Source organism: Mangifera indica, chromosome 5 (genome assembly GCF_011075055.1).
Source record: "Mangifera indica cultivar Alphonso chromosome 5, CATAS_Mindica_2.1, whole genome shotgun sequence".
NCBI lineage: Eukaryota > Viridiplantae > Streptophyta > Magnoliopsida > Sapindales > Anacardiaceae > Mangifera > Mangifera indica.
The window spans coordinates 17,440,392-17,468,194 of record NC_058141.1 but is presented as its reverse complement, the minus strand read 5'-3'; the positions used below and the strand labels follow the sequence as shown (position 1 = coordinate 17,468,194).

The 27,803-nt window shown below is 34.4% G+C and overlaps 5 protein-coding genes across 8 annotated transcripts; 1 reads left to right on the top strand and 4 right to left on the bottom strand.

Moving 5' to 3' along the window:
- Positions 1–99: 99 nt before the first annotated feature.
- LOC123217519 lies at positions 100–3,134 on the bottom strand. Of its 2 annotated transcripts, none has more exons than XM_044638590.1 (4): positions 2,982–3,134; positions 1,601–2,293; positions 562–706; positions 100–428 (listed from the first exon to the last, which is right to left on the bottom strand). In XM_044638590.1, exons 2-4 carry the CDS (start codon positions 2,145–2,147, stop codon positions 359–361), a joined length of 762 nt encoding a protein of 253 aa, XP_044494525.1. In that variant the 5' UTR covers positions 2,148–2,293; positions 2,982–3,134; the 3' UTR covers positions 100–358. The 2 variants fall into 2 exon arrangements, with proteins under 2 accessions (XP_044494525.1, XP_044494526.1); XM_044638591.1 differs by having other exon boundaries at positions 3,043–3,062.
- Positions 3,135–4,089: 955 nt separating this feature from the next.
- Positions 4,090–8,701, bottom strand: LOC123217353. 3 transcript variants are annotated; one of them, XM_044638340.1, is made up of 6 exons: positions 8,546–8,701; positions 7,594–7,935; positions 6,602–7,049; positions 5,914–6,212; positions 4,949–5,308; positions 4,090–4,646 (listed from the first exon to the last, which is right to left on the bottom strand). In XM_044638340.1, exons 2-5 carry the CDS (start codon positions 7,900–7,902, stop codon positions 4,961–4,963), a joined length of 1,404 nt encoding a protein of 467 aa, XP_044494275.1. In that variant the 5' UTR covers positions 7,903–7,935; positions 8,546–8,701; the 3' UTR covers positions 4,090–4,646; positions 4,949–4,960. The 3 variants fall into 3 exon arrangements, with proteins under 3 accessions (XP_044494275.1, XP_044494276.1, XP_044494277.1); XM_044638341.1 differs by having other exon boundaries at positions 7,594–7,930; positions 8,546–8,696; XM_044638342.1 differs by having other exon boundaries at positions 7,594–7,891; positions 8,546–8,687.
- Positions 8,702–10,414: 1,713 nt separating this feature from the next.
- Positions 10,415–17,888, top strand: LOC123216800 (flowering time control protein FCA). Its single transcript, XM_044637372.1, is given in 16 exon segments — positions 10,415–10,656; positions 10,936–11,006; positions 11,151–11,229; positions 11,686–11,768; positions 11,853–11,904; positions 12,799–12,849; positions 12,852–12,865; positions 13,461–13,527; positions 13,904–13,983; positions 14,074–14,138; positions 14,725–14,781; positions 14,877–15,213; positions 15,817–15,981; positions 16,084–16,281; positions 17,150–17,215; positions 17,491–17,888. Coding segments are annotated over 15 exon segments (1,614 nt in total). The 5' UTR covers positions 10,415–10,424; the 3' UTR covers positions 17,213–17,215; positions 17,491–17,888.
- A 1,018-nt stretch (positions 17,889–18,906) lies between these two features.
- LOC123216801 (WRKY transcription factor 23) lies at positions 18,907–20,546 on the bottom strand. The gene is given in 4 exon segments (XM_044637373.1): positions 18,907–19,270; positions 19,273–19,496; positions 19,637–19,780; positions 20,025–20,546. Coding segments are annotated over 4 exon segments (897 nt in total). The 5' UTR covers positions 20,396–20,546; the 3' UTR covers positions 18,907–19,112.
- Positions 20,547–25,394: 4,848 nt separating this feature from the next.
- LOC123216416 (transcription factor UPBEAT1) lies at positions 25,395–25,808 on the bottom strand. Its single transcript, XM_044636827.1, has one exon. It carries the CDS (start codon positions 25,806–25,808, stop codon positions 25,395–25,397), a length of 414 nt encoding a protein of 137 aa, XP_044492762.1.
- Between the last annotated feature and the right edge of the window lie 1,995 nt (positions 25,809–27,803).

Here is a 27,803-nt window from a genome sequence, read left to right as displayed (position 1 = left end):
ATGTGATGCTCACAAAAGTCCTGTAATCAAATGCAAAAGAATTTTACAGGAAGAAGGGAATGCAAACAAAATGGAGGAAGACCCATCAAGCACCCCGAATAAGCAAATCATATGATCAGTTCATCCACATTATAACACTACAAATTAATGCTTCGTACAAACAAAATTTCTGTTAGAATTAGAGACAATTATACAAAAGGTAAACATAAACAGAAATCTACTGAAGATTAGTGATCTATACATACAACAATCAAAGTGGTTAGCTGCAGATTCAACATCAGTAATAAGGGGTCAAAACATCATCTGAATGAACTGCCTTAATAAGGGAAGCATCAATGATTTGCCCGTTGAATACTTTTCACTCTCGCCGGGAAACTTTACTCAATTCTTCCTTGGAAGGTGAACTGGAAACCTGCCCTTCCGCCAAACTGCATCACCAAGAGAGAGAAGTGCACGATAGTCTCATTGGACTCTTATGTGCAATCAAATGAATGAACAAGAATTGACAATTCTTTCACTAAACATGTCAAAAACAGAAATAAAGATAAAAAGATTACACACATGGGAGAACCAGAGCCAGATCCATTTCTTTCATAGGCAGAGAAGCTCTTGTAAAACTGAACAGAAACCAAGCTTTCACTGGCAGTGACTGCTGATGCAGGAGACCCCAGCATGCTAAAACTGATACTGTTTCCGGAGCACAATCCTGTGATCAGAGTTTCCCCAATGTAAAGATACATATGTACTCACTCAACAAGCAGGACACAGATGCACACTCAAAGATTTAGAGAGGCAAGTGGCATATTGACTATGCACAGACAGAAGATGCTTTTCAAGAAGAGACACCATGGTTTAAACCTCAAGATCCTTCTTGTATCGGTTAAAAGTTGCTGGAAAAAGCTATTGAAATGAAGTCATTTTACATTAAATTCCATAGCATGTGAAGTCACAATAAACATAATATAATAAAGTGAAGTACAGTTAGAAAAAAAGGTAAAGAACCTTGAAGTATATTGGTAGCGATCACTGAAGTAGAAGACAGTATTATATAAAAAGCTTTCTGCAGTAATTTACTCTGTTAAACAACTAATTTTGTTTGTAGAAATTATTATTTTTTAAATTATGCAGCAAAAAAGTAGATAATTTAGTCTAGAAGACAGTATTCCCATCAAATAGTGGCTCAATTTCCAGTATATGCATACGTTTAATATGTTTTGAAGAACATATATACTTAATTTATAAAATGCTAAAATGTGTAAAAGCCACAGTTCACGTGGGAGCCAAGGATAAAGTGAGGAAGCATAAAATGCAAGTGACACAAGCAATCAGTGATGTAATTGCATAGACACACAAGACTTCACCCTGAAAAGTAAGACTGCAAAATTAGTGGCGTTACCATGTTGCATACTTAAAAAAAAAAGTCCTTCACATGTCACATTTGATGTCTAGCTTCTAGCATTAAGACAGAATGCACAAAAGCTTAATTCTACAATGAAGAACCAACAGCAAATTCTTATAAGTGGTCTATTTTGTAAGTCCTGAGTGTGAATTGAATCTAGCTAACAAGCAAATAAATCAAATCCTCTCAGATGCTCAATACCTTGAAAGACAATAACAAGACAGAAGATAAGTGTAATGATCATGGCAAATATAGTACTATTTGAAGCTGAAGCCTTTTCTGCTTTCATTCTTTTTAATGCTTTGATTCTTTCAATCCTGGCACGCTTTCTCATGGCATGCTCAGCAATCTCCCTCACCAACTTCTGGTCAGCAGCATCTAGTGTTGGACCTTTAGGAGGCCGCGGTGGCTTGGGAGGCTTTCTAGAGTTGGTCTTCTTACGCTTCCCTTCCACACACTTCTCTGAATTGCCCACATTCTCCCAACCCTCCTCTTCCGAATTCTTGTCCATCAACAACTCCACATTCTCACCCGCAGCCTCACCAAAATTTGATGATTCACTGCACAAGTTGCCACATTTACCATGGACAGATCCATCAGAGCTAAATTGCCCAGTCCAAGTCCAACTGAAAATTCTATTTGTTTGTCTATTCACTGAAACTGAATCCTTGGTTCTATCCTCCTCACTTGTCTCACTACTTTCGAGATCTGCTTCAAGATCTCTTTCTTTTGAAGCAGAAAGATTCATTCAAAGCAAATCTCTATAATAGCTCTCTTTCACCTTTAATTTGATAATGTACAAAGATCTAATGCAAACCATAGACCAATCCTTCACTTCACATAACGTCAAGTTTCCCTTAACTTTTAACAAATCTCGATACCAATGTCACAAACCTAATGTAAATGAAAAACCCTTGTCATTTTAAGGTAAACAAAGTGTTCAAGATCAAATGATGTAATCCTTAATCAAAACACAGCTTAACTAAAAGGAAACAGATGACCCAAAGTGCAAAAAGCATAAATTCTCAACTTACTAAAAAAGTTTATTCAACAAACACAGATTTTCAGTACTAGTCTCACTTATAATTGATTAAATTAGTGATTCTGTCTCCGAACTTTTTAATCATAACATATATCCTTGAATTTTCACACAATTATACACTAAACACTCAAGAAATTTTGAATCTTTGACCAAACTAGCTATACCTCAAACTATTAACAAAACCCCGCACTTCTAAAAACAACACCACCAAAACAAAAACCAAGAGGAAAGACGTATCTGAGTTCTCCAATAAAAACAGAAGAAAGTGTAACCCGAAAACACAGCAGATTTTATTACCAAAAATAACCAAAACAAATTAAGAACTGAAAACAAACAAGATTTTCTTTTCCTCTGAAACAAAAAAAGGAAACCGTTACATGCCGAAATCGTAAAAAACAAAGGCAGAATTTCAACAATCGCAAACAATTAAACAGTGCCTCAAAATTTTTAAAAAAAAAAAAATCAACCAACAATATGCTCATAAAAAACAATTAAATTGCATAATTCTCTATTTAAAGTAAACAAAAACATAGAATTTACCTGCTAACTTTAGACAAGCAAGGAAGGCTAATAAAGGAAGGAAGGAAGATCGATAGCTAACCTTCGTTAGAAAGAGCTTTCTATTTTAATTGATCATTTTTTTAAAAGATATTTATTCAAAGAAAGGATTAGAAAAAGAGCAAATGGATAACAACGGTAAAAGCGAGGTAAACCGTGTCATCCTTTCAAGGACGGCAACTGGCTGTAGCCGGTGATTACAAAGACGTGTCAAAGACTCACTTTTTTTAATCTGACAGGGAGCTCAAAATTCGAATAATTTTGCAGATTTTTGGCTTTATTGGGAGAAATTTAACGATCAAAATCCAATTATTGCCGTTTGACAAAACGCTAATTTTATTTTTTTTGGAAAACATAAAACTATCAATTTGAAAAATATTCAGCCCATAAAATGTCACATTTTATATTTATTCGTCCCAGACTCGTGTTAGCCCATTCTTCTCGAATGGTCGGAGATGCATTTTTGTTGTACCATCTAAAAGCTTTGAAAGACATAAAGAAAACTGATGAGACAGTGGATTAAAGTATTTTTTTCTGATGACCTGAAGGCTCTAGAAAATGCATCCTAAATTTGAGAGGAGAAAAATATTATTTTTAAAAATTAAAAACCTGAGAATAAATTTATTAATTTTTAAAACTGTTAAAATAATATAATAAATTTTATATATTTTTAATATTATTAATAAAATAATAATTTTATCTTTATCTCTTTTAACAAAAGTTAACTTCTAAATGAAACTTTTGATGTTTTAAATTCTACAAATGTGACTCTAAGAATACACTAAAACTTAAGAAAAAAATAATCCTTTGGCCACCCACATCACCAAATATGATAAATCTAGCAGGCCAAATGACTTGTTTCCACCCCAGAGTATAGGAAAAACTCATCCTCTCACTTTTTAAAATATTTTAAGTCAATTTCTATCAAAAATCTTCATTAAGTTTAAAAGTAAAATAATTATTTCTTAAAAAATTTTAAAAATTAAAATTTTATCATATTTTCCGCTTCAAATTTATAAATTTCATAACTTTTTTCACTCAAAATTTGAATAAGTCCTATGGCCAGATGGAAATTATTTCTCTTAAAAAGTAAGCAAAATCAAGCTACTGAATTAATGTATCGAAAACCAAAATTATGGCCAACCCAATCCATGAAAGACACCAACCTGACAAGAAATTTCACCAAATGAAACTTTTTTATATTAACTAGAAGAGCCAGTAGGTTTAATGGCAAGACCAACCAGCTTCCTCAATGTCCATTTCTGAGACTACTTGATGCACCACACAGCTTCTGAATGGCACAATCCACCTTGGCAACCCAACTCCTCCGTTGAGATATAGAATATTGGGACAGACAAACATCAAAATAATAAATTCAAAAGAAACACTTCTACTTTAACCCAAAAATTTTGTTAAGGGGCAAACAAATATCAACTACTCTGGAGTTGGTAATTTCCAAATACCACTAGGCAAATTATCTCACATCCTTGCAACAAAGTTTTGAAGAATTCTGAGTCAACAGAACGGGATGGAACAAACTGAATAAAACATTCCAAGTGAAACATTGTTCCTTCCCAAGTCCAAATAACCAACCTACTTAACTATGCAGCTTCCCAGATGATTACTCCTTCCTAGATTTTTTTGAACCTGAACAATTTTTAAGTTGAATATTTTAGTTGATGAAGAAAAAGAAAAAAAAAATTGTAATACACACAAAACAAGTACAACATCCATCACTTAACCCCAAACAAAAAGCTATAAACTTAAAATCATTCACCCTCCTAGGAGTTGCAAACAGGTAACACCAGTTTTAAGATATAGAAACATGTCTCATGTGTTATGAAAATTTACCTTTCAATATAAGAAAAGACATTGTGGGAAACAATATAAAAATACCAAAGATTTTTTTCTCTACTCGATTAAAAAGTGAGACAGCTTGCACTAAATACCTGTATGGCAAATTAGTAACGATTGTAAGTTTTCCCAAAGTCTTCACGTCTCTGACTTTGAAACCCACCATAGCTATCATGAGACCGTGAAGGATGATAATTTTCCACCGGGTTTGTATACCTGCCTCTTGAATCCATGGGGACACTGGCCCCAGCAAAGTGAGTATTGGTTGAGGAACCATCATAGTTGGAATAGTTATGCTGCTTATAACCACCAAAACCTGAGATAGGCATTTGCTCCTGCACTTGCTGTTGACGCCTTTGGGCTTCAATTTGAAGAAAATCCTCCCACTGTTTTGCATGCATCCCTCTTAGATGAGTCAGTTTCTTAGTATAATTCTCTCTCATCTCCCTTATAGTCTGAAATACATAATATCACAAGCAATTTATAAGTGTTTCTGACTCATACTGCAAACAGCCAGAGGGCTTGAATCTTTGTTTTTCATTAATGCAGAAGACCTCATAACGGTAGTTTTATATAGGGGAAGAGCACATCTTTACATTTGAAAAAATTAAAATAAACTTTACGGCCAATGGTATATCAACACTGAATATATTAGCCACATGTTCATGCCCAACATTGGACCCAACACTATGAGAAAATAGCCCTTAGTAAACAAGAAGTAAACAAGGACAAAACAAAAATTAAAGAGGACAAGAACATGAGGGGACACAGGGTCAAACCAGTATCACCTGATAATTTGAGGCAATAAATATAAAATGCTAACTCACTTGTGAGTCTATTCTTCCGATAATGAACCTACATGGAATATACCTAACACCAAGAGAATGATAACTCACTCAGCTTGTTTCTGACAGAGTCCTTTGACTACATGTGAATTGGAGCCAAGATATCCAGCAGTTTCAAAGTTATTAACATAAAATACAAACAAAGAGCCAGGGTGTTTAGTTGATGTAATTATCACAAGAAGCATGCATGACACTGAACTTAATAAAATACATACCTCGCGATGTTTGTAATTCTCTTCATCTTCCTCCTTGTCCCTAATTCTCCCAAGTTCCATAGCTTCCCTCTTATACTCCAACTCTAAATCTTCCAATGTCTGCGAAAAGGTTTGGTGTTCCATCTGACGACTTGAATGCATATCAGATCCTCGTCTCTCACTATTCCATCCATTATTCCTATAACCAACCATGCTCTGATTATGATCATCATATGGATTATTCAAGTTGCCAGTATAAGGGGGACCACCAGGAGATTTAGAATGGCTTGAACGACTTCTAGCTCCATCATTACCATGAGCTTCATGAAAGGAATGTAATGTTAAGCACTTGATTCAAGATGCTAGCATAGATTGTATCTTTAAATAGACATACAATCTTATATTCGCACAGTGAATTGATTCGTAGCAATCCAGATATGCTTTCAGTAAATAATTTCATTTAGAGACAGTCCAATCAATCCAGACCCACTCACAAAAGTACTTCAGATTTGAACACATAATGCTTGAACATAAGAGCTTAACTATTGCTGCAGACATATGATCAGCAACAAGCAGAATCATTAAGAATTCAATGTTGGAATTCAATTGTTAGAGGTCATATAAAATGACTCTAAGGACCTAACAAACTATGAGCATGGAATTACCAGCTTTCTATGGATGCCGTAAAGATATCCTATGCTGTCCCTACCTTGTGGAGAACTCTTCGAAAATTTCTGAAGATCCTCAGGAACATGGTCTTCTACAACCTTATCTTGCCTACCAAAACGTTGGTGATACTGTGATGCATTATGCGGCCCCGGATGAGACCTTTGGGATTCAAAGCGTCGCAACTGTTTACCAACAGGACTTCGTTCAGGTGACCTAGATCTGCTCCTGTGAGAATTAGATGAACCTCTCTGATTACCCTCCTCCTTGATAACTTTGTGCACTGCATCCACACCTTTTGCCAAAATTAACCTATCCTTGCCACTGACAATTATAAATTTCTCCTCCATTTTAATTTTGCAACCAATTTCCTTTTCAATCCTTTGTAAGACTTTATCTGTGAAAAGTGCTTTGACATGCTTTTCTCTAGCAGGTACCCTTTCAATAAAATCTCGAGACTTTCGATTTGCTCCGAGAGTAGAGGGGCACCCCTATATATGTACCAGGTGACATAGGATTGAATAGAAAAGAAAAAAAAGTTCTCAAAAAAAGAAAATTAATGGTAAGAAAAATGAAAATCTCCCTCCACCATTCTGAATGCATGTCTCTGTTTTCATTGCAAAACAAAGTTCCATGTTTGATAGAAAGAGGTGGTGGAGTGGAGAATCTGCATTGATTGAACCAAACTCAAGACACAATAAAATAAAGAAAAACTTCAGCATGCGCAAATCTAATATTACTAAGGTCCAAGGTGGCCTGGAATAGGCTAATGTGAACCTGAAAATAAAGTAGGAAGCTAGGGTGTAAGAATGAAAACCCGGACAATCTTAAAAGGTATGAAAAATGTAATGGTCTCTTGTGCCTCTGTTAAGCACATGCCAGCAAATCTACCAAAAACTAAAAGCAATTTGTAGCTAATACAGGAAATAACCAATCTAAATATACAAACATGCATAGTATGTATTTATGCATCGGTGCATGAAGCAAATATTAAAATTTTCATATTAGTCAATTTCAGATAAATGACACCTATACCTGAGTAAAGTGACCTGATTCTCCACATATTTTGCAAATCATTTCTTCTTCTTTCCTTTTCTTCCAATTTCTTTCTGTAGCTTTTGATTTAGCCTCCCAAACCTTAGCTTCTCTGCTAGTGAAATCAGTCGGTACAGCATTTTGGTCATATGGTTCCTCTTCCTCATCTGAACCTGCATTAGAACGCTTGCTTGGTTTTGCTCTCTCTACAGAATTGGCAAGTGTGGTTCCTGGTGGGCCAGTATATTCCTTGTACAGTTCACTAAAATCATCATCATCATCATCATCTAGATCCGGTCTTTTAGCCATGCAAAAGAAAATTAACTAAGTATGGCTCCTGCACTACCAGCATAAATTTTATCTAATCAACAGCTGGAATTAAATAGAACAAAACAATGCACAACATACGGGAAGGACAACGTAAAACACATAAATCCTTAAAATTTAAGAATGTCCTATCAAAACAAGTAACTCAAAAAAATCAACTGAACGGTTATAAATACCATGTCAAAAAAGTTTAGCTAGAATTCCAACAGTTGCATCACCTTTTGAATAAAATAGAAAATGTTTTAGTAACATGCAAGAATAATGGAATACGAAACATATTACTGCAGATGCAAACATAATACACCAACTTAATATTTGTTACACACAAATTCCAACCGTTTATAGCATATCTTACGCCCATTAATCATTTGTTGGTTTTAACTTCATAGACAGAGAATGGAAACAAGAAACTGTAGGTTAATAATATGCAGATTGATTGTCTCAAAAGCGAATTAGAACCAAATACGGAAGAAAGAAAAGGACAGTTCACAGGTTCCAGACGGACTAATATTGAATTGCACGAATGATAAACAAAATTAAAATCATAGTACAGAAGAATTGAAAAAATAAAAAAGCCTTGCTCACTAGAAATAAATCTAAGGATAAGATAGGAAGAAATCACTACCTGAAAAGGACGGGTCGTGCGCCGAACAGATGAGATATAGTGAAGTCGAGAAGGCAGAAGCTAGGGCTGGTTTAGTCGGTGTTTGCTCCGTTTCCGTTTGTTAATTTTTTCACAATTGCTTTATTTCAATACTTTTTCAAGTAATGTTCCTCCCAATGGTTAAATAGTATTTTACTCACTTCGGTATAATATATGATGGATTAATATTGCTTACACTTTTTATAGCACAAATAAATATATTTTTATTTTTTGTATTTTTATTTTTTTCCTATTTATTAAGGGGCGTTTGGTTCAAGTTATTAAAGATTACCTTAATAATGTATCTTTTATTCTCTTGTTTAGTTTGTCAATAATAAAATATTTACAGTAATCTTCTATTACAAATGCTAACGTGACAGGTAATATAGATGGTAATTTGATTACCACCTTTACCTTAGGTATTTAAAGATTACCAATATAATCTTGATTTTATTATAATTATATTATTATTTATTAATTTTTTGAGATAAAAATAAATTTATTTTTAATTAATATGACAAATAATATAAAAAATATTTAAAAATAATTATATTCAAAGGCATTTAAGTAAAATAATTTACTAATAATCTTGTATTACCTCTAACCAAACACAATAATTATTTATACCTATCAAATTTTATCAAATATAGTAATCATTTATATCCAGTAATTTTCTAAGTAATCTATCTTCAAGATAATCTTTCTATTTTGGTAATAGAACATTACCCAAACCAAACACCCCATAACTGTCAAATCAATAGAAATGAAAAAGATTAATTTCTAAATTCGAGACTTGAATTATAAGATAAAGTGTTTACACATATAACATTATAAGGGTTTCATTTCATCATCATTAACGTCATATTTTTTTTTATTGTTTTTGAACGCCAACACCATTCAATAATAATAATAATATTACCTATCTTAGTTCGCTTAATCATTATTTATTGTTCGTAGAACATTTTCCCACACAAGGATTATATTATAATAGTTGAAAACTATTAATTACGTATTGTCTTAGATATATACAAAACGAGAAACAACAATGTTGTCTATGAATTTTATTATTAAACATGGATTTAAGTTATATTTATTAGAATTGTTTTTTGCTTTTAGGTCAACATTGATAATATTGTTACTCTCTACTTTTTTGTAACGAATAAATAATTTTTCTGAATTTTAGATGAAGAAAGTGATATTGGAGATCGAAGAATGAAAAAAAGGTAATAAAAAATGATAATATCTTTTCGAAGAATGATAATGCAAAGGTGGTGACAATGAAAATACTTTTTATAATTTTCACATTTTTGGATTTTATAATTATTAAAACCTTTTCCTCTCCTCTTTTATTTATTTTTTTTCCCACACCAAATTTTAGAAATTAGTTATATGTAAAATATCAAATATGGGAAACATAATCTGAAGTCATTTTTTGTTGAACAGAATGTGCTTAAATGAGTGAAAATGATGCATATATAGAATGTGCTTAAATGTTGGAATCTAAAATCAAAATTTCATAACTTTTTATTAACAAATTTAATCAAATGTAGAAAAGTGGATTTTCCAAATTTAAGAGGTGAGGAAAATTATTTTCCAAACATAGGGTGGGAAATGGTTAGTCGCCCTTCCCAAAACTGTGCGAGGGGTGAGTCTTCTCAGCAAACTTGTGGCAGATTCCATGTAAGCCTGAAAAAAAACATATTTGAAGGCTTTATCTAACGGTCGTATTTAAAATTTTCATTTTGCCTCATGAAAAATATTTCATTTATGTACTACCCTAAATAGCTGTGTTTTTCGCTCGCGCTTTTTTTCCACTTGTTTATTATTTGACTCACTAAATTATTTCACTAGGGTTTTGAAAATGGAGACGTTTAGAGGAGAACGTTTCGGTGATCACCCAGAGGCGAATCGCAGTTCACATTCAGGTAATTTTTGTTCTTGGTTCCCTGATGGGCATAGACCTAATTTCACCGACAACTACCAGCAGCGCCGACGCTACAACCAATTCGACCAAATGAATGGCGACCCTGGCAATTTTTTTGGTGGTCAATCTACGCCATTTTCTGGTCGGAAGAGAGGCTTTCCTCATTCAGGTATTTTTCTTTTATTTTATCCGTTGGGCATGAAATTTTCCTCTTGGTATATTAAACAACTTTATACCCAGTCACTTACGTTTGAGTAAACCATAGATTAATGAACTCTCATGGGTTGTTACGTTGGGTAAAATGGTGTTTTCTGTTAAGGATTTGATCTTTCTGAAAATTTAACGGTTTCACTTTTCAACAAGTGGTTCAGTGTTGATTTTTCCAGTCTATGATATCAACGTCAATTGTCTATCTCATGAATACTTAAGCTGTGTTCTTGCTTCTTAGAACATGTTGATGGTGGCATTCCTGCAAAACTCTATGTTGCTCCAGTATCAAGAACAGCTACTGAAGAAGATGTAAGATGTTTCATAGGCATTGAGTGATCAGTATGTTTTAAGATTGTTCATCTATTGATGCTATAATTGTTAACCTGTGGACAGTCTTTTGGTATTGCTTCTCTTTTACTCACATCTATTAACCCTATTGTACTTTTATGCCAGATCCGCCCCTTGTTTGGAGAACATGGAAATATTGTTGAGGTTATTCTACCCAGGGATAAAAGATCTGGTCAGCAACAAGGTATGCACTGTGTTGTCCAATTTGCTTTTAATTCATAATATAGCATTATTTTTCTGAAAATCTGAACTGCACAATCCATCTTACATGTTAATTCATCAGATGACTTGTTAATGTTTGCATAGCCAAGAGTTCTTTGTTTTGCACCTTGAAGTGCTGTTTTTGAGTTTAATTTGTTGTAGAACTTAAGTATTCTAAAAATTGAGTATTAATATTCCAATTGATACTCATGCGTGTTATAAAGCATTATAATTGTGTATTTTGATTTTTTCTTCTCTTGCTGCTTTATATAAATCAATAACCATGATTCTTTGTGTGCTTATTTGTGTCTTTTTTGTTGTGTGTGTGTGTGTGTGTCTCTACGGTCTATAAATATTTGTACCACAATGAACATCTTACTGCCATTATATATTATCTTGAAGTACTTTTGGTGATTAAATGGATGTGGATCACAAACAGGATATTGCTTTGTTAAATATATGACATTTGAAGAAGCTGACAGGGCTATTAGAGCTCTAAACAACCAGTATATTTTTCCTGGGGTGAGTTATTTAGCTGTTAAGATATTCACTAAGATCCTCTTGATGCTATCATTCCCTTATAATAGATAAATTTGCTTCTTCCAGGAGCAGGCTGCGATTAAAGTCAGATATGCTGATGGAGAACGGGAACGCATCGGTGAGTGTTTGTTATTAAATATGCTTATATATTTTGTTCAGAATTTCATATTCTGACTAAGCTTGTTCAAACTCTCAGTTGCCTGTTAAACATATAAGATATGTGTTTATTAGAAATTTGCAAGCCCTAATTTGTGCCCATGCTGATCAGTATTTTACCATCCTTTTGCTGTAGAGCTGGGGGACTCTAGTATACAAGTAGGCTTACTCAAGTGAAAATAACCCTTTCTCAGCATACATGATGAAACGAATATGTGGAGTTAGTAGAATATGACTTGAAGTACTCCATAAGTTTAAATAATTTATGCTGCTTGTTAGAGGGAGTAGATTGCAAGCTAAATACTTCTTGCTTGGTGTTATGCTAGATGCTGTTTGTGCTCTACTTATATTTGTAAACCTGTGATAAAATATTTGTAACTTATTAGCAGAAGCATTTTTCTTCATACCGGAAATTATATAATATCTTTAAGTTGATGAGCTTTTTCTTAACAATTAGTACCATCTAATTTTTGCATTTGTGATTAAGAGTGGAGTACAAAAGTTGTTTTATTGTGCTCATGGAAAGTTTGGCATTGCTTCGTTAAATTGTAATGAGAATATGAGTATAATTCAGTTATATTTAATGTTGCACCTGGTAAGGGTCCTTTGGATTTCTCTATTTTTGTTTTCTTCTTCTGGCTTGAGTTGACAGTGTGTGATTACCAGCTTCCTTATATAGGTATTAGACACTTTCTTTGAGGGAGAATTATATCTCCATATTTTGTTTCTGCACAATGTTTCTAGGTCATCATCTTTGCTCATCTGTGTTTTCAAAACTTAAAGATTCCATGTTTACTTTGTGATATATCTATCTTTTGTTCTTATCTGGTCAACTTTTTTATGTGTGCTATTGTAGTGGCTCCTCCAGAAAAGTTGTATGTTGGTGGCCTGAGCAAACAAGCTTCAAAAAGGAAATAGAGGATGTATGTCCCTTGTCCATGACCATTTATGTGTCCTAAGTTAATAAACTAAGTGCTATTCCCCAGTTTTACTTACTTTCATTATAATATATGGAGACATGCAAGAGTACATATGTCATAGGCAGTATACATGACATTAAAGTGTCAAATGAAAAGAAGATTTGTATGCAATAGAATCATTGAGATTTGAAGTCAAGTGTTCAAGTCATGATTAATAGTAGCAATTAACTGTAGGATTTCTGGTTATGTTTAACAGATGTTCACTTATAAAATTTTTTCCAGTTAGAAATGGGCCTTGTTGCACATGATTAGGTGAAAATGCTTGTCTTAGGAATTAGCATTTATCACTGAATCAAAAATACTAAAATTTACTATGAACACAAAGATAATTTCGACTTCTTGTTTTATGGTTAAGAATGGTTTGCATTTAAATCTTTTCAGGAGAGAAAATTGACCTTGCTGCACATTTAGGGACTGAATAGAGTACTTGTCATAGAACAAAAAATTCAGAAGTGTGCAGTGCATGTAAGCTGAGGAGAATCAATGTTGGTTTTATTTTCTAAGGATTTATGAGTTATATGGCTATTTTCTATGTCAGATATTTTCCTCGTTTGGGCATGTTGAAGATATTTACATCGTTCGTGATGAGCTGAGGCAAAGTCGTGGTTTGTCTACTTTTCTTATTTTGTTTTATGTCTTCACTTAATTTTGAGGATATTACATAGATTGCACATATTGGATGATCATGCTTGCTCTTCTGTTTCATGTAAATCAGAATGCATTATCACTCTGTACCTCTTCCCTGGCAGTCTTGTACACTCTACTAGAAGTGGAGCAATATTTTTTTTTATAAATATATATAGGGAGAGATTTGTTGCATCCATGATATAGTGATTCATGCATCAAAGGCCATCTGTTTGCTTCATTTCTTGTTTCTGTTTTTACTGCCTCAAAAAGATTGTTTTTATCTGAATATTTAGATTTATGTTACAAACTTTCTTGTTCACCTGTGTTCTGAGATACATCTTGAATTTTTTGAAGGATGTGGATTTGTTCAATTCTCTCATAGGGATATGGCACTGGCAGCAATCAAAGGATTAAATGGAATTTTCACAATGAGTGTAAAGTTTATTTACTGTTTTGTATGTAACTCTGTTTTTATTGTCTTTTTAAAGGATATCATGTTATCCTTATCCTTCTTTTTTATTTAGGGTTCTGATCAGCCATTAATTGTTCGGATTGCGGATCCCAAGAAACCAAGGATTGGAGAACAAAGGTTTTACTGCTTTGATTTATTTTTTCTTTATCAATATTTGTGAGATTAATGAATCCTTTGCATTGTGTTATAGAAGATGAATTAACTTAATTAATTTTGATCAAGCAAGCACTTGATTTTCCAATTTTCCCTCTGTAAGGTCTGCTTTCCAAGTTTAGCCAGTTAATGAATTACACTAATTTGCTAATGGTCTATTTTCAGTAAATCTTCATTTCCTGTTCACATTAGATGGTGAATGCATTTATCTGCTTCACTTGGGTCGATGTCAATCATTTACCTGATAGACAACTTTTCTAAGATCAATAAGTTAATTCTTTTTTGGGTGATATTTCCTTGGAGGGTTTTCTTTAGTTAGGTCAGAAAGAATTTGAGTCTGCCTTGTTATGTCCCAGCAAGTTTGACCAATATGAATATATATTTACCGAAATTAAGACCAAATTTTTTATTTTATTTTGGGGAAAAATTGCTTAAGCTCAATATTGACTTCATAACATGAGAATGGATGCTTAGCGGTTTGTATGTCAAAGTTTGATCAGTTAAGCCAATTTTTGTGACTGCCTTCCTCTCTCGCTCTCTCTCTCTCCAGGGGCAGTTTTGCATTTAGTGGTCCAAGTTTTGGTCTCAATCCTCAAGAACCAGTTAGGTATAATTTTTGTTGCCATTCTTCTGGTTGCCTGTTTCAATTTCATGTTTTGTTTAATTAGTTGATTTGGTATATCTTTTGTTTATTTGTTCTAGGCTTGCACCCAATCTTAGTGATTCAATTGGAAGCCGTATACCCCCTAATAATTCTTATCCCTTGCAACATATATCCACTAATTCACAGCCACAAGCTGTTTCCCTCTTGGCAAATCAAGAAGCTGCTGCCCGAAGTGTCACACAACAATTGCACTCTTCTCTGCTGCAACCGCCTTCACAGTTGTCTCAGATGGCATTGCAGCAGACACACCCTCTCCAGCAAAGTTCTCAGTCATCTCAACAAATGGCCTCTGAGATCCCAAAGGAATTGCATCTAAGACATCCCTTAACTCAAAATTTAGAGCAGCAGCAAAGTTCCCAGGTTACTAGGCTTGAGGTACTACATTGATTGATATGTAAGGAATGCAAGTTATCCATTTGTTTTGAGAAATTGATTTCACACCTAGATGTTTTAATGCAGCATGCTGGTAGTGCTTGAAATTAGGACTAGGACTGATGGAACAGAAACCGAGAGAGGGGAAGAACTAGAGAAAATCCAACATTTAACATTTTGATGTTGATGTTTTAGTGCAGCATTGCCACTGATGCTTGAACTTACCGGTAGGACTGATTGAACAAAAAGTGAGAGTAAGAAAGAGGAGAAAACTTGAAGAACAACTAATGAGAGAAAGTAGGAGGAATTAGAGGAAAGGAAAAGCCAACATTTATCATTTTCAGTTTTAAGCCAATTCTTATTTCAAAACTACTTAAAGTCCTACTTATAGGCCAAGCCCTAAATTAAGTTCTACTCACATAAGGAAACATTAAAATCAAAACAAGTTTTTAAACACCTAAGTTCCGAAAAAAATTACTTGAAATGACTATGCAAATCGATCTTTTTGTTCATTACTTGCATCATTTTCTTTTTTTCATTATATGAAAGATTAATTTGATTTATGCGGGTGTTTAGAGTTCCTACTACATTTTCGATTTTTTGCAGTCTCCAAGGACTGGGAACACTCATCAGACAAGTGCTTGCATGCTAACAGTTCCTTCAGTACCTCAAAGTCCAAATACAGAATCTTCTCTTGAATGTGATTGGAGTGAGCACACTTGCCCTGATGGATATAAGTACTACTACAATTGTGAGACTTGTGAAAGTAAAGTAAGTTTTCTGCCTTTGTCAACCTTCTTGCACCCTTTTATTGTGGTTTGATCCTTGGAGGATTGTGGTTGATTTTTTAATTTTATTTTAAATAAGCAACAGTGGGATAAGCCTGAGGAATATGTATCATATGAGCAAAAGTTGCAGAAGCAGCAAAAGCTGCAAAATCCAAGCGAGCTGCCTTCATCAAATTCATGCCTTCTTTTGACCCAAGAAATTGATCAAACCCAAGAAGTGCAGCTTCAGTCACATCTCTTCCATCAGAAACTTCATCTTCAACAACCTGCCATCTCTGTATCTGTGAGAAATATTTTTTTCTTTTTTGTTTACAAAGCAAATACTGTTGCATTGGGACAATTATATGGCTTTAGTTATACATTTCTGATAGTGCTGAGATTATAGCCAATTGTGCTGAGCATTTTATGCAAACTCACAACTAGCTAGTGAGAACTGGTTAGCAAAAATGAGAAGAGTAGATTTTGATACTTAATTTTAGGGGTAAATATCTTCTGATTCAAATATATTGTTTTCTATTTTCTAGGTGAATTTTTTTCGCTTGTTATGTAATGGTCCTACTACTGTGGAAGCTTGTTAGCTCATAATGAAGTTCAATGAGAATGTAACCTTTGTTGATTTGTCTAATCCACTGAAAGTTTTATGCCTATGTTGCTTGCATATATATTTCAGGGATTGAAATTTGTACTTTTATTCTGTGTTTGGAGGTCTGCACTTCCATGAGTTAATTTATATCTACAAGGCCTTCAATGCTGATTTATACTAATTATTGGTGGATTACTGACATGTGCTAGCCTGATATAAAGTAATCATAAATCATGTAAATTATAATAATGAGTTGATTAATCTTGTAATTTCACAATAATTTTGTATGAACTGTGAGCCCTTCAAAATGGGTTGAACCTCCTGTGGACTGTTTAAAACAACAGTTTGGTATGATATATTCTCAAACAAAGTAGAGCTTGTCTGTGTGCATTAACTGTTAATCACGGTAGAAAAGTGGATATATATATGTAAATCTGTACATGGGTGCAAATTCTCTCTAATTAACTGTTTTAACATCTTTATTAAGATCAGGTATAAAAAACTGCTACTTTCTTTGATTGCTTGGGGTTTCTCTGTAGCTTTATTCACGTATGCTGTGATTCTTCAGGAACTGGATCATCTACAATTGCAGTCTGAAACAAGTCCAGTAATTGATCGAGCCTGTGTTTAACAGGTACTAGTAATTAAATATTTGTAATAGATTTCCACTCAGGATTAAAGTTTTGTTCCCTATGTTTCTGGCTTAATAAAGTTTCTGGTTTGATCACTGTGCCATTCAGGAGACTCACTAGATCACTTTCTCTTTTTTTTTTGGCTGGATTGGATTGAATTCTTAAAGATATGTGGCACATGTTTAAATATTTTTCAAGACCTACTTCAGTTATCATCTTTCATTTGACTTTGTTATTACTTGTTCTTCTTAAATGTAAATCCCCTTTTGATTTGCAGTTAACTTCCTGGTTAAACGAGGCATGCAAAACATATTTAACTTGAGAACTAGGGCATGGGCTATAAAGAGCTCATAAACTGGAGTCAGGTGGATGATTGAGGCTTCCATTGGTCTGCCAGTGATTATTGTGAGGTGTACCATACAAGAATTTTAGGTTTTTTATTGGTTTGTAATATGTTAGATGTTAGATGGAAAGGAGGGCCTCTGTTCCATGCCAATAAAATTTTATAACCAGGTAGGCGGAAAATTCAGCAATTCTTTTCGTACTGTTTAATTTTAAAACTTAGAAAAACTGTAAATAAGGAATTGTACGATGAGATGAGATTATTTTTAATTTTTTTAGACGTGATAATTGATATGACTGGTCTTGCAAGTTGCACATGACACTATTGTTAAATGATATTTAATGTTTACGCGTGCAGATTTGGATGGATCCTCAAATCCTCGATAAGTAGAAGCAGAAGTAGAAGCCGATGGTTTGCCGGTCGCAGAATTTAAATTATATGCATATAATAATAAAACTAATAAAGTATTAAATTTTTTATAAAAAATATATAAGTTTGGGTCTTGAATTTATCCGGTGTAGTGGTGGGTGATGAGTTTGGTCACTGTATCTTCAGATTTATTCAATCAACTAATTCGGTGTGGTTCCATGGTTGTCAGAGTGTGAAGTAGACGAGACAACAGGAGATTTTCCTGAACGTAAAGGCCTGCCTGTTGGTTAAAATTCTGTAATATGAAGAAATGTTGTTGCAGTTTAACAGCTGAGGGTTGCCCGCATTCATCAAATCCCTTAATAGAAAGAGTTACAAGAACACTTACTGAATGGTGAAGGCCATGTTTCTTCTTTCATTAGGAGAAGAATGATCGGAGGTTGCAGGGAATGGCTCAAGTTTTGGTGCTTCGTTTTACTGGCTTTTGTGACTAACAGTTGTTTAGTTTGTTCCCAATCACGTATCACCGTTTTTGTAGAATAAAAAAACTGGCATTTAAGTCAGTGGGTCAGTTATTCTTCCTTATTGTATACCCCTTTCCAAATCATATCTGCAGACAGGACATTAATTTTCGCTCACCTAATTTTCACGACTGGAGACCCGTTCTAACAAAATAATTGGTTTTGTGGATTCTTAGACATGGAAAGGTGTGGTCTTATTTATTGTTCTCTAGAGTGAAACACTAGCCCTCAAAAATCTTGACTCTGATTCTCACTAAATCAATGCATATTCCTTGGAAGACAAAAACAAAGTAACAAGACAACCGAGGGGCCACGACTCTGATTCATTAGTCCCTACAATCTCCATACCAATAAAAAAAAAAGGTTCATAATACCCAAAGAAAGAAGAAGAGACACCAATTCCTGCATAAGATGAAAACCCAGTTGTTAAAAAGGGTAAAAATTTACCCAAAGAAAGAAAAAAAGAAACTAATTCCTGCATAGAATCAAAAACCTTTATACAAATATATTCTTAAAGTAAGGTGCAGTGAGTTCCTTCGTAAAGATGAGCTATGCTACTTTCAACCAGAAGATTACACATATTGGCTATGGGATTTCCATCTGCACCTTATACAAAAGTCAGTAAGGGAACTACATAGCAGTAATAATATACTAATCATCTAATAATCAATCTTCCTTTAGCATATGTGAAGGAAGAATGTCCTGAAGAAGCCCATGATCTTTGAGCAAGGAAGAACCAGCGGCGCATAGACGCCGATCACGAAGAAAAGCAGCCGCATTTGTTGAAGGACCATAACTACCACAATTCATGGGCAAGTCATCGAAAAGGATTGTTGCTGATGTTGATAATGAGATAATGTTCCCTGCATTGCCATAGCAAAGGTAGCACTGGTCCCCGGAGGGACTCCGGCGAGGCTTGGCCGTGGTAGTAGTGGGCTTGGATGAGTGTGTTGCCCCTCATAAGTCGTCACCACAATGCTTGGATCACTGAAAGATCTCTCTACTCTTTTCTTCACATTACATGATGCGCTGGTGCAACGATAGTAACTCCTTCAAGTGAATCCACCACAAACAAGATAATGGAAACCCCATCAATATTCGATCTAAAAAAGTTAACTAATTTTCATCTAAATTGACATATACCATTGGAGAAAAGAAGGTTGTAAATGAGTTAACATTGAAGTTAGTACCTAGGAAAGGGGCTGTCTTTAACAGCTTTTTGACCGTACTTTCTCCATCTGTATCCATCTTCCAAATGATCAACCTCGCTCTTTGTCATGAACGCGACTCTGGGCTCCCTCTGTCGTTTCTGATTTGTCTTCTTGGGTTTCAACCTAGCCCCACAAACACAAAAAACCAAACAAAATTTACATCATCAAATTCTTATCTTCAAATCACATAGCACAAAAGCCGCGCAACATTTCTAACCAATAGAACCCAATGTGTTTCTCTGTAAAATTTAAGTAACGCAAATAAGATACACATAACATCCAAAGAAATCATTTTCCCACTTGAAAATTTCTTTAATCACTTTCTTTAAAGTGCAATATAAGCATGAGAAATAGTATGAAAACTCACAGTTTCTTGGACTTTTGTTGATCTTCTTCCTGTTCTTCCACTTTAACCTGTTCATCATTCACAGCGTCACTCGATGCCGAGGAAATAGAAGAAGAGTTAGGTGTCGCAGGTTGATTCAACAAATCGGGAGATTCCATCTTAGTAACTAGAGTTGGATTTGGAGATGAGGATGGTGCCGTGGACTGTACCAGTACCGCATCCGTATCAAATAAAGAAGAACCAAAGTCTTGAATTCCCAGTAGCTCCATAAACCCTAATGAGTTCTTGTCTTCCTCATAGAAGTCAAACATGCCTTGTAACGGGTAACAACTTGATAGATGATCAGGAAAACAAGAGCCTCCGACAATATCCTTAGTTTCTTTGCTCTCCATGGTTAATTATAACGACAAGCTCTTCATCGACAGAAGTTAAAAAGAAAGAAATGGAGAAAATAGAGAGAGTATGATAGTGTTTGATCTAGTCTATAAGCTAGATCAGGTGAGAGAGAATGAGAGAGATTAATTTAGAACCAAATAAGGCTCAGCAATTCAAGGGTTGGCTAAATGGCAGGCAACAAAAATTCACCGGTAATCGTAGGTCAACATTTGTGTACGGACATAAACAGAACCGGTGTGAAACTTAATGCATAAGTTCAGTAGCAATCCAATACGGTGGTCGACGCTTTCATACGTAGAGTTTGACCCATTAACCGATTTACAGTGTGAACGGAGTTGGGATACACGTGAGATTCTTACGGCATAAAAGGTTTTCAATTTGAAGCTAGCTCGCTCGCTCGCTCGTGTCATGTCGTGTGTGCATGGCACTTCATGAATCCTCTTAAGATATTCGCTCGATCACTAGCTTTTCTTTTTTAGCCTTTAGCTTTTTAATTATTTATATAATCACAATACCTTGTTATATTTACGCCAGATTATTTATATAATTAATTGACTCATACCCCAGATTAATATATGTGGGGTCTAAATAATAATGTATTTTAGATGTATATGTGTTGTATAGAATCGAGGGTTATTTAAAATAATACAAAAGAAAATTAACGCTAGCTGTAGATAACATAAATTATATAGTCTAGTGTTTGAAACTTTGAATGATTCAAATGCATGGATTGGTTTTCAGAGAGTGAGTGCTGTAGATTAAAAAAAAACAACGAACCTGAAGTTGAAGCAGGAATAAGATTCAAATTAAAGTGTGAAATGAGGATGTAAATGATTCAATTCAATGGACGCTTTATTCTTTTTATATGGGTGGGGGTGGAACATCGTAAGGAAAAGTTTATGCACGTGAGGAATCGCACGCTTATTAGTATAGATATAAATTTCACACTAATGAAGTCGTTCGTTCATTCATCTTCTTTTTTCTTCATTATCAGCTCATTGACAATTATGATCAAGGCCTGCTGCTGAACAACGCACTTCTTGAAATCATGAATTCAATACTTTCAATTCCGTACATATTTAAAGGGATTGGGATGTTCATGTGTTATGATTATTAGGGCATGGATTTCGCCATCTAATCCTTGTAATTTGCAATAATCAGAGTGAGAAATTATATAATCCTACTGATATGATAAATTAACATGAAATTCACTGTTATTTTCAAAATTTAAAAGAAAAACATACCCATAGAAGCAGGACTTGAATTTGTTGCATAAATCACATTTTAGCATTTAAAATCTAATTAATTTCATAAACATTAATTAATTAATTACTATAGAAGGGTATAGGAATGACTTTAAATCTCTAAAATATGAGGAAAAAAGAGAGAGAAAAAGATTCATTTATAAAAGAGACTTGAGTTATAAAGAAAGGTTGAATGTGTTAATTGTATTTAGTTAGGTTTTAAAAAGTGAAAAGGAAACATGGTAATTACAGTTTTTGCCCCTATTTACGTTAATATGGTTAACTTTCCAGTAAAAAAGTATGATTTACATTACACGTTTGGCTGAAAAAAAAATTACATCTTTTTACAAACCCAAGAGACGAGTTTGGCGACGCTAAAGAGATTTGCCTAGCAAAATCCAAGCCGAAGACCTTGCCACAATACACGGCCCGGTGTCTCCATCTCCATCCCTCGCATCCATGCTAATGCAATTACCCTACACGTTTTACCATTTTTATTCCTTTATACTTTGAATGGGTCCCATATTCACACCGCCATCTCGCACGTGTATGATCGAACGGTCATCTTTTGCCTGTACATGACATCACAAGTACGTGGCCATATCTATGCCGTGAGTTTGGCTCTACAGAGAATCATGCCGTCTCTAGTTACACTACAATGTAAGAGATTTCCCAGATCTCAACACTTCACTTTCCAACTTACAAATAACAAAAATTTTAAACAACTTGTCTAAATCTGATTTATAATTTCAAACTACTGAATGTTGAATACCTTTCCATAAATCATGATCCCAGCGGTGTAGTTATGATCACATGATCATGATCGATCTGTGATATAATATCTCACAGAAATTTTGATGTGGGTTCTTGACACAGAATTATTAAGTTCAAACAATGAGATGCAGACATAACATGTTTATAATTTTTGATTACTGGAGTCCACTCATTAGAGATTAGAGACTAATGGAGTAAAGAGTGATGAAGATGGGCAAAGCTTTTACGCGGTTTTGGAATATTCTAGTCTAGGGTTTGCTTCTGAGACACGCTCAGGATTCTTCGGTTCTTCCATTACATCATCATTCTATCATATTAGTCTTGTGACTAATTATTTAATTATACAAATAATAAAGTATTAGTATGCGACTCTTTGACTAGAATCGTTGCTTCTTTCATACGTTTGGGAGCTCAAAAAGAGAAACCAAACTGTGATGATTATTTATCGGTTTTTTTGTTTTGTTCTGGGAGTCCTCATCTTCCTTTTTTAATTGGAGCCCAGTATTTATTTATTCTGCTACCTTTACCTATATATGCTAGTCATTATTTTTTTTTTCTTAGTCTGATCTCAAGATACATGCAATTGGCCCTTGGCCGAAATGTTTGAATTTTGAATGGAATTTCATTTAAAATTAAGTTGCAAGTTATGATGTAATTTATGCCTCATTCTTATACCAATTAAAGAATAAAAAATAGTCAGAAAAAGTGTTGATATTTAGAATATAGTTTCTGAACCTAGAAAACCCTTGCTTATTATCACCTGTGTTTGATTTTATTGAAGAACCCATTATTGGTAGGACATGATATGCATTATTAATCTATGTGTTTGCTCTTGATTCATCTTCAAGATTTTTTATAACACACCTAACCCCTTACTTTTTGAATCCTTCAACTTATCCTCAAGATAACGAATTCCTTGAGAGAAAGAGAAGCTTTCTAGAAGGTTGACTTGTTTAATTGCGGTCACTGAAATACCTAAACTTCTGGTAATAATCTTTATGCTGATGGATCATCATCAATCAATATATTGACCCATCAAGATTTCATATCGAAAGTCTATTGGTTATAAGTCTTTAACAGAAAGTAAATAAAAAAAATTACTGGGTTTACTTTTATAGAAATATAAATTTATCTAATTATATTCGACTGCTAGAGCCTTCAGGCTTCTTCTTTATGGTTTGTGATGAGAGAATGCAAAAGCAAGTGCATATCATTTTGCAAAGCAAAAAAGGACAACAGCCCATACGCTGTTGAGCCATCATTGGATGGAAACGTATTAAAGGCCCAGAGCTCCACACAAATGCAGCCTTGAAGCATTCCCTCTTGCAGCAAATGTAATCAGTTGGTGCTGCCGACACCTTTGTTTCTCGAATTGGAATATTTTAGCCGAATTAGTATCCGTTGCAACGTTTCAAAATTTTCGCCTTTGCACAATTTTACACATGGTCAATTTTATCATTATGAATCACCAAACTTTCACGCAACCGATCACTCTGTTTCATCAGTATAGTTTCTACTATATTTAACAAATGATGATTCTATTGAATCGATTCTTGAGCGACATACTTGGATTTTCCAAGAAGGCTATCAATTGGAGAACCGGTACTGTGCTAAACAGAAACACCATTATAATATTTTTGATTAGTTGACTTGTGATTTTGTGTTAAAGCTAATATAATTATATGCCCCACTTTGGTATCGAAAATGTTCCAAATCTTGAAACAGTCGATGCTGTCGACGCCTTCCGGCAAATCTTTTACTGGGTAAATCTCCTGGGTCCACCCTATTTTTTTAATCTGTTTTCTCGGTTAAAAACTCAAGTGAAGAATTAAACAATATTAAATCTTAATCAGCTTTTCATTGAATCTGAGACAGGAAAATTTCTACCCCACTAACAATGTTTCTCAATGTCACCTAGTTTCGCATTATAGCACACAAATTTCAGGACAATTATTGCTGTTCTCTGAGTTCAATTTTGTACCGAGCCCTGTATCGGTTACTGACATTTGACACTGATGTGATCATGTGAGCATGAGCTTACCCACGTCAGGCAATCAATTGTCGTTTCTAGAATCTCACTTTAAGCCCAAATCTATTTCGAGTTAGCCCTAAAAAGAACCCGGAGTCAAAGGACTTTCACACAGGCCCATGGGCTGGCGAGCCTCAACTCAAAGTACCATAGTGTATTATAACATACAGAAGTGAGGATTCTCCAAGTCCAACCAGAGTCACAAGTCTGACAATAGACAGGGTAAAAATGTGACAGCTGATTTTATAAGGTTTAGAATAGATAAGCAGTGAAATATGAACCAGATACGATAATGAGATAGAGAATTGGCTTATCTAAGCCAAAATGATAAAGAAAGTCATAAAATTTCTTATTTCATCTCGTAACTCTACCTGGTTTAAAATGTTTGCGAAGGAGTTGGGTCCCCAGAAACAAGTTGAAATCTGCCGGATTTTAAAACAGTTGCCTCGGTTATTCAAAGAGTCCACAGTTTCCAAATCATCATAATTCATCAAATAATATGAGCCGCTGTCTTAAATTTAGTGGCTAAGAATTCTTTCCGTGACTAATCTATCAATCCCATTTAATTAATAACCTGCATTAAGAAGGCTAATCTCTGTAATTACAATTTCTTTGCGGTGCCTGGTGAGAAGAATTTGATGCCTTGTTCTTGCCGTTTTAGCAATTAAGACATGTCATGACTAAAAAGTGTTTAAACAAGACGAAGAAAACAGGATATAAGCTATGTAAGTTATTGAAATAAGTAAAACAAACCTGGAAAATAATAGTGAATGTAGCATTTCACTTGTTCATCTCAAAGTCAATCTTCACACAATAGAACGACCAATCTATAGTTAAATCTAGACAGAATCAACACATACAGCTGAACTCACCAAACAAGGTTCTATCTATGATAATGAATGAAAAATATTTTTAAAAAATGGTATCATCCTTTACAAATGAATTAGTTCACTCCTCTGAACCTCCCAATACCTTAACCATAATCTGCATGACTTTTACTCTCATTTCTAAAGCCAGAATGTAATCAGCTGTCTCTCTGAAGAGCCCATCTAAACCCGTCGACTCGCTGTTCGGAATTAGCTTCTTTAGGATCTTGACCCTACGTTGGATCCCGTTAGCCGGCCTTCTAGAACTTTCTAGACAGGCTTTCTTCTTCATCAAAATCCTTCTAGGCTTCCTGGTTTTAACGTGTCCACCATTTTTCATCGTACCTCTTTGTTTCCTTAGAATGCTTCTTCTCTGGGATCGTGCTTCCAAAACTTTGATCCACAAGGACTCACTCGACATCTTGCACAACTCTTCGTTTCCTTGAATGATACTCTTCAAATAGAAAGAATTAAGAAGAGATTGAGAAACTCCCATACTCAGAAATTATTTTTCTGTATAAACTTTTGAGTATGCACCTCTGTATTTGGTTGCCAAGAGAAAGGCCTTGTAGCATAAATGGCCTAAGTAGTCGTGGGCTTTATATGGTGTTTTTGAGAGGTGGGTTGGTAGCCAATTAGGATAATGCAAGTTATTTTAAGGCAGCAAGAATATAGGGACCACACAATACAGTTTCAGAGAAGGCCTCCAAGAGGATGGGCAAATGAATAAGAGAATTGAGGCCAAGTTAATTGCTTTGAGCATGTTCTCCAACTCAATGCACATGCATCCACATGATTCTTCACCACCACCGCAACCTCCCAAACCACCAACTTAACACCTCTTTTCTCATCAAAACACGCTGGATTATTCCTCTCTTCTTTCCAAATTCAATGCATAGATAATAGGAATTGGGGGTCCTCAATTTCCTCATTCCAGCTCAATAAACATGACACTCCCACTAAACTTAATTTAGTGCTTTTGATTATGGTGGTTGGCATATGTTTCCAAGCAGGATACCTATTTCTAACGCATATAAAATAAATTAAAGCGCTTGCAGATTGTTATTAATTTGTCAATATTTGTGTCAATAAAAGTAGACATTTCAGATTCCAATGTTGGGATAAGCTAGATTTTCTTTTTCTTCTGACATCCATGAACCCTAATTTCCATCAAATGATGAATGTTTTCATGAGTATCTATAATCATGTTTTAACATGTTTGGCTCAGAACAAAAGTACATCCACATTTAGTTCATCTGACATTCGAGACAATCTTGCAGACAAAGATGCATGCATCTTCGCCGCCGATACTACACACCCTCAGTCTTTATGGATAGCGTATGGATTATGGAATCTTCTTCTTTCCATGTTTTCAGGCGGCGAAGCATGTAAATTATCAACTGATGATAGTACTATTACTACATGCTCTTTTTTCATTTAAGGAGTAGAAAAGATAGCTTGCTCTAAATAATTACCTTCATCAAGTTCATCACTCAACGTTATTATATTATGACAAATTTCATGATGGCTTGATCAATGCCAAGCTTCGTACCCATTGACTAATTACTGATTTATAAAAAATATTTTCTTTTAAACATTTAAATCTATATTTACATTCCTCTAATCCACTCTACGTAACTTGGCAATGAAACCTAATAAGTTGTTGTGGGCATCGTGGGCCATTTACGCATCAGGTGAAAAACAAGGAATGCACGTTCTCCATGTGCATAGATATGGAATAAGCTGGTGGCTTTAATTTCTGTTCATTTCTAATTAATTTGTTAATCAGCAAACATTTGTTGCATCTCTATGATGCATATTACTTTACAAACAGAAAGAGGAAATGGATGACCGAGTGCAAACATGGCTCATCTAAAGTGGGTTCCTGATCTCCATGTGCGTAATAACGTGCTCACATGCAAATTAATGGCAATAATCATTTTCTTACACGTTCTGAGAAGACATTAATGAAACAATTTTTCCAGCTAATTAAAGCCAAGCTATATTGTGGACAAAGAAAATCTAAACAAAATCAAACATAGATGGACTCAAACTCAAAAGAATTAGCTTGAGATAAATAAACTTAAGACTTAAATCCAATTTAAAAACAATTTAAATTTGAATGTTTCAATCGGTTCAAACTCGATTTATTCATTCTGAATTTGAATAAGTCAAATAAAATGAAACCCTAATTGAAAATGTACTTAAACCAAACCAATATGATTCAATTGTTCATGCAAGGATGATAAATACTATTTTAAGGAAACTTTAATAAAAACTTATAAAATTATATATATAATTGATATTTTAGATTGACTTAAATCTAAAGTTGAACAAAGAAATTGGGTGGAATGAAACTGTCGAGTATCCAATATTTCGATTCTAGTTTTTATCATAAACTTGTTTTAACGAAGTCAATTTGATTTTTAAATCTAAAAAACCAACCGTTTTGATTCTCATTCCAACCTTCTAAAATATCAAAACCGACCCA

Bases quoted from the DNA above. Each gene is read 5' to 3' on its own strand.
- LOC123217519 (XM_044638590.1), bottom strand. From the start codon at position 2,147: ATGAATCTTTCTGCTTCAAAAGAAAGAGATCTTGAAGCAGATCTCGAA. The intron at 707-1,600 runs GTATTGAGCATC...CTCTGATCACAG, and splicing joins TCTTGTTATTGTCTTTCAAG to GATTGTGCTCCGGAAACAGT. The intron at 429-561 runs GTGTGTAATCTT...TTGGTGATGCAG, and splicing joins TCTGGCTCTGGTTCTCCCAT to TTTGGCGGAAGGGCAGGTTT.
- LOC123217353 (XM_044638340.1), bottom strand. From the start codon at position 7,902: ATGGCTAAAAGACCGGATCTAGATGATGATGATGATGATGATTTTAGT. The intron at 7,050-7,593 runs GTATAGGTGTCA...GTACATATATAG, and splicing joins AATCAGGTCACTTTACTCAG to GGGTGCCCCTCTACTCTCGG. The intron at 6,213-6,601 runs GTAGGGACAGCA...CCTTTCATGAAG, and splicing joins TTCGAAGAGTTCTCCACAAG to CTCATGGTAATGATGGAGCT.
- LOC123216416 (XM_044636827.1), bottom strand. From the start codon at position 25,808: ATGGGAGTTTCTCAATCTCTTCTTAATTCTTTCTATTTGAAGAGTATC.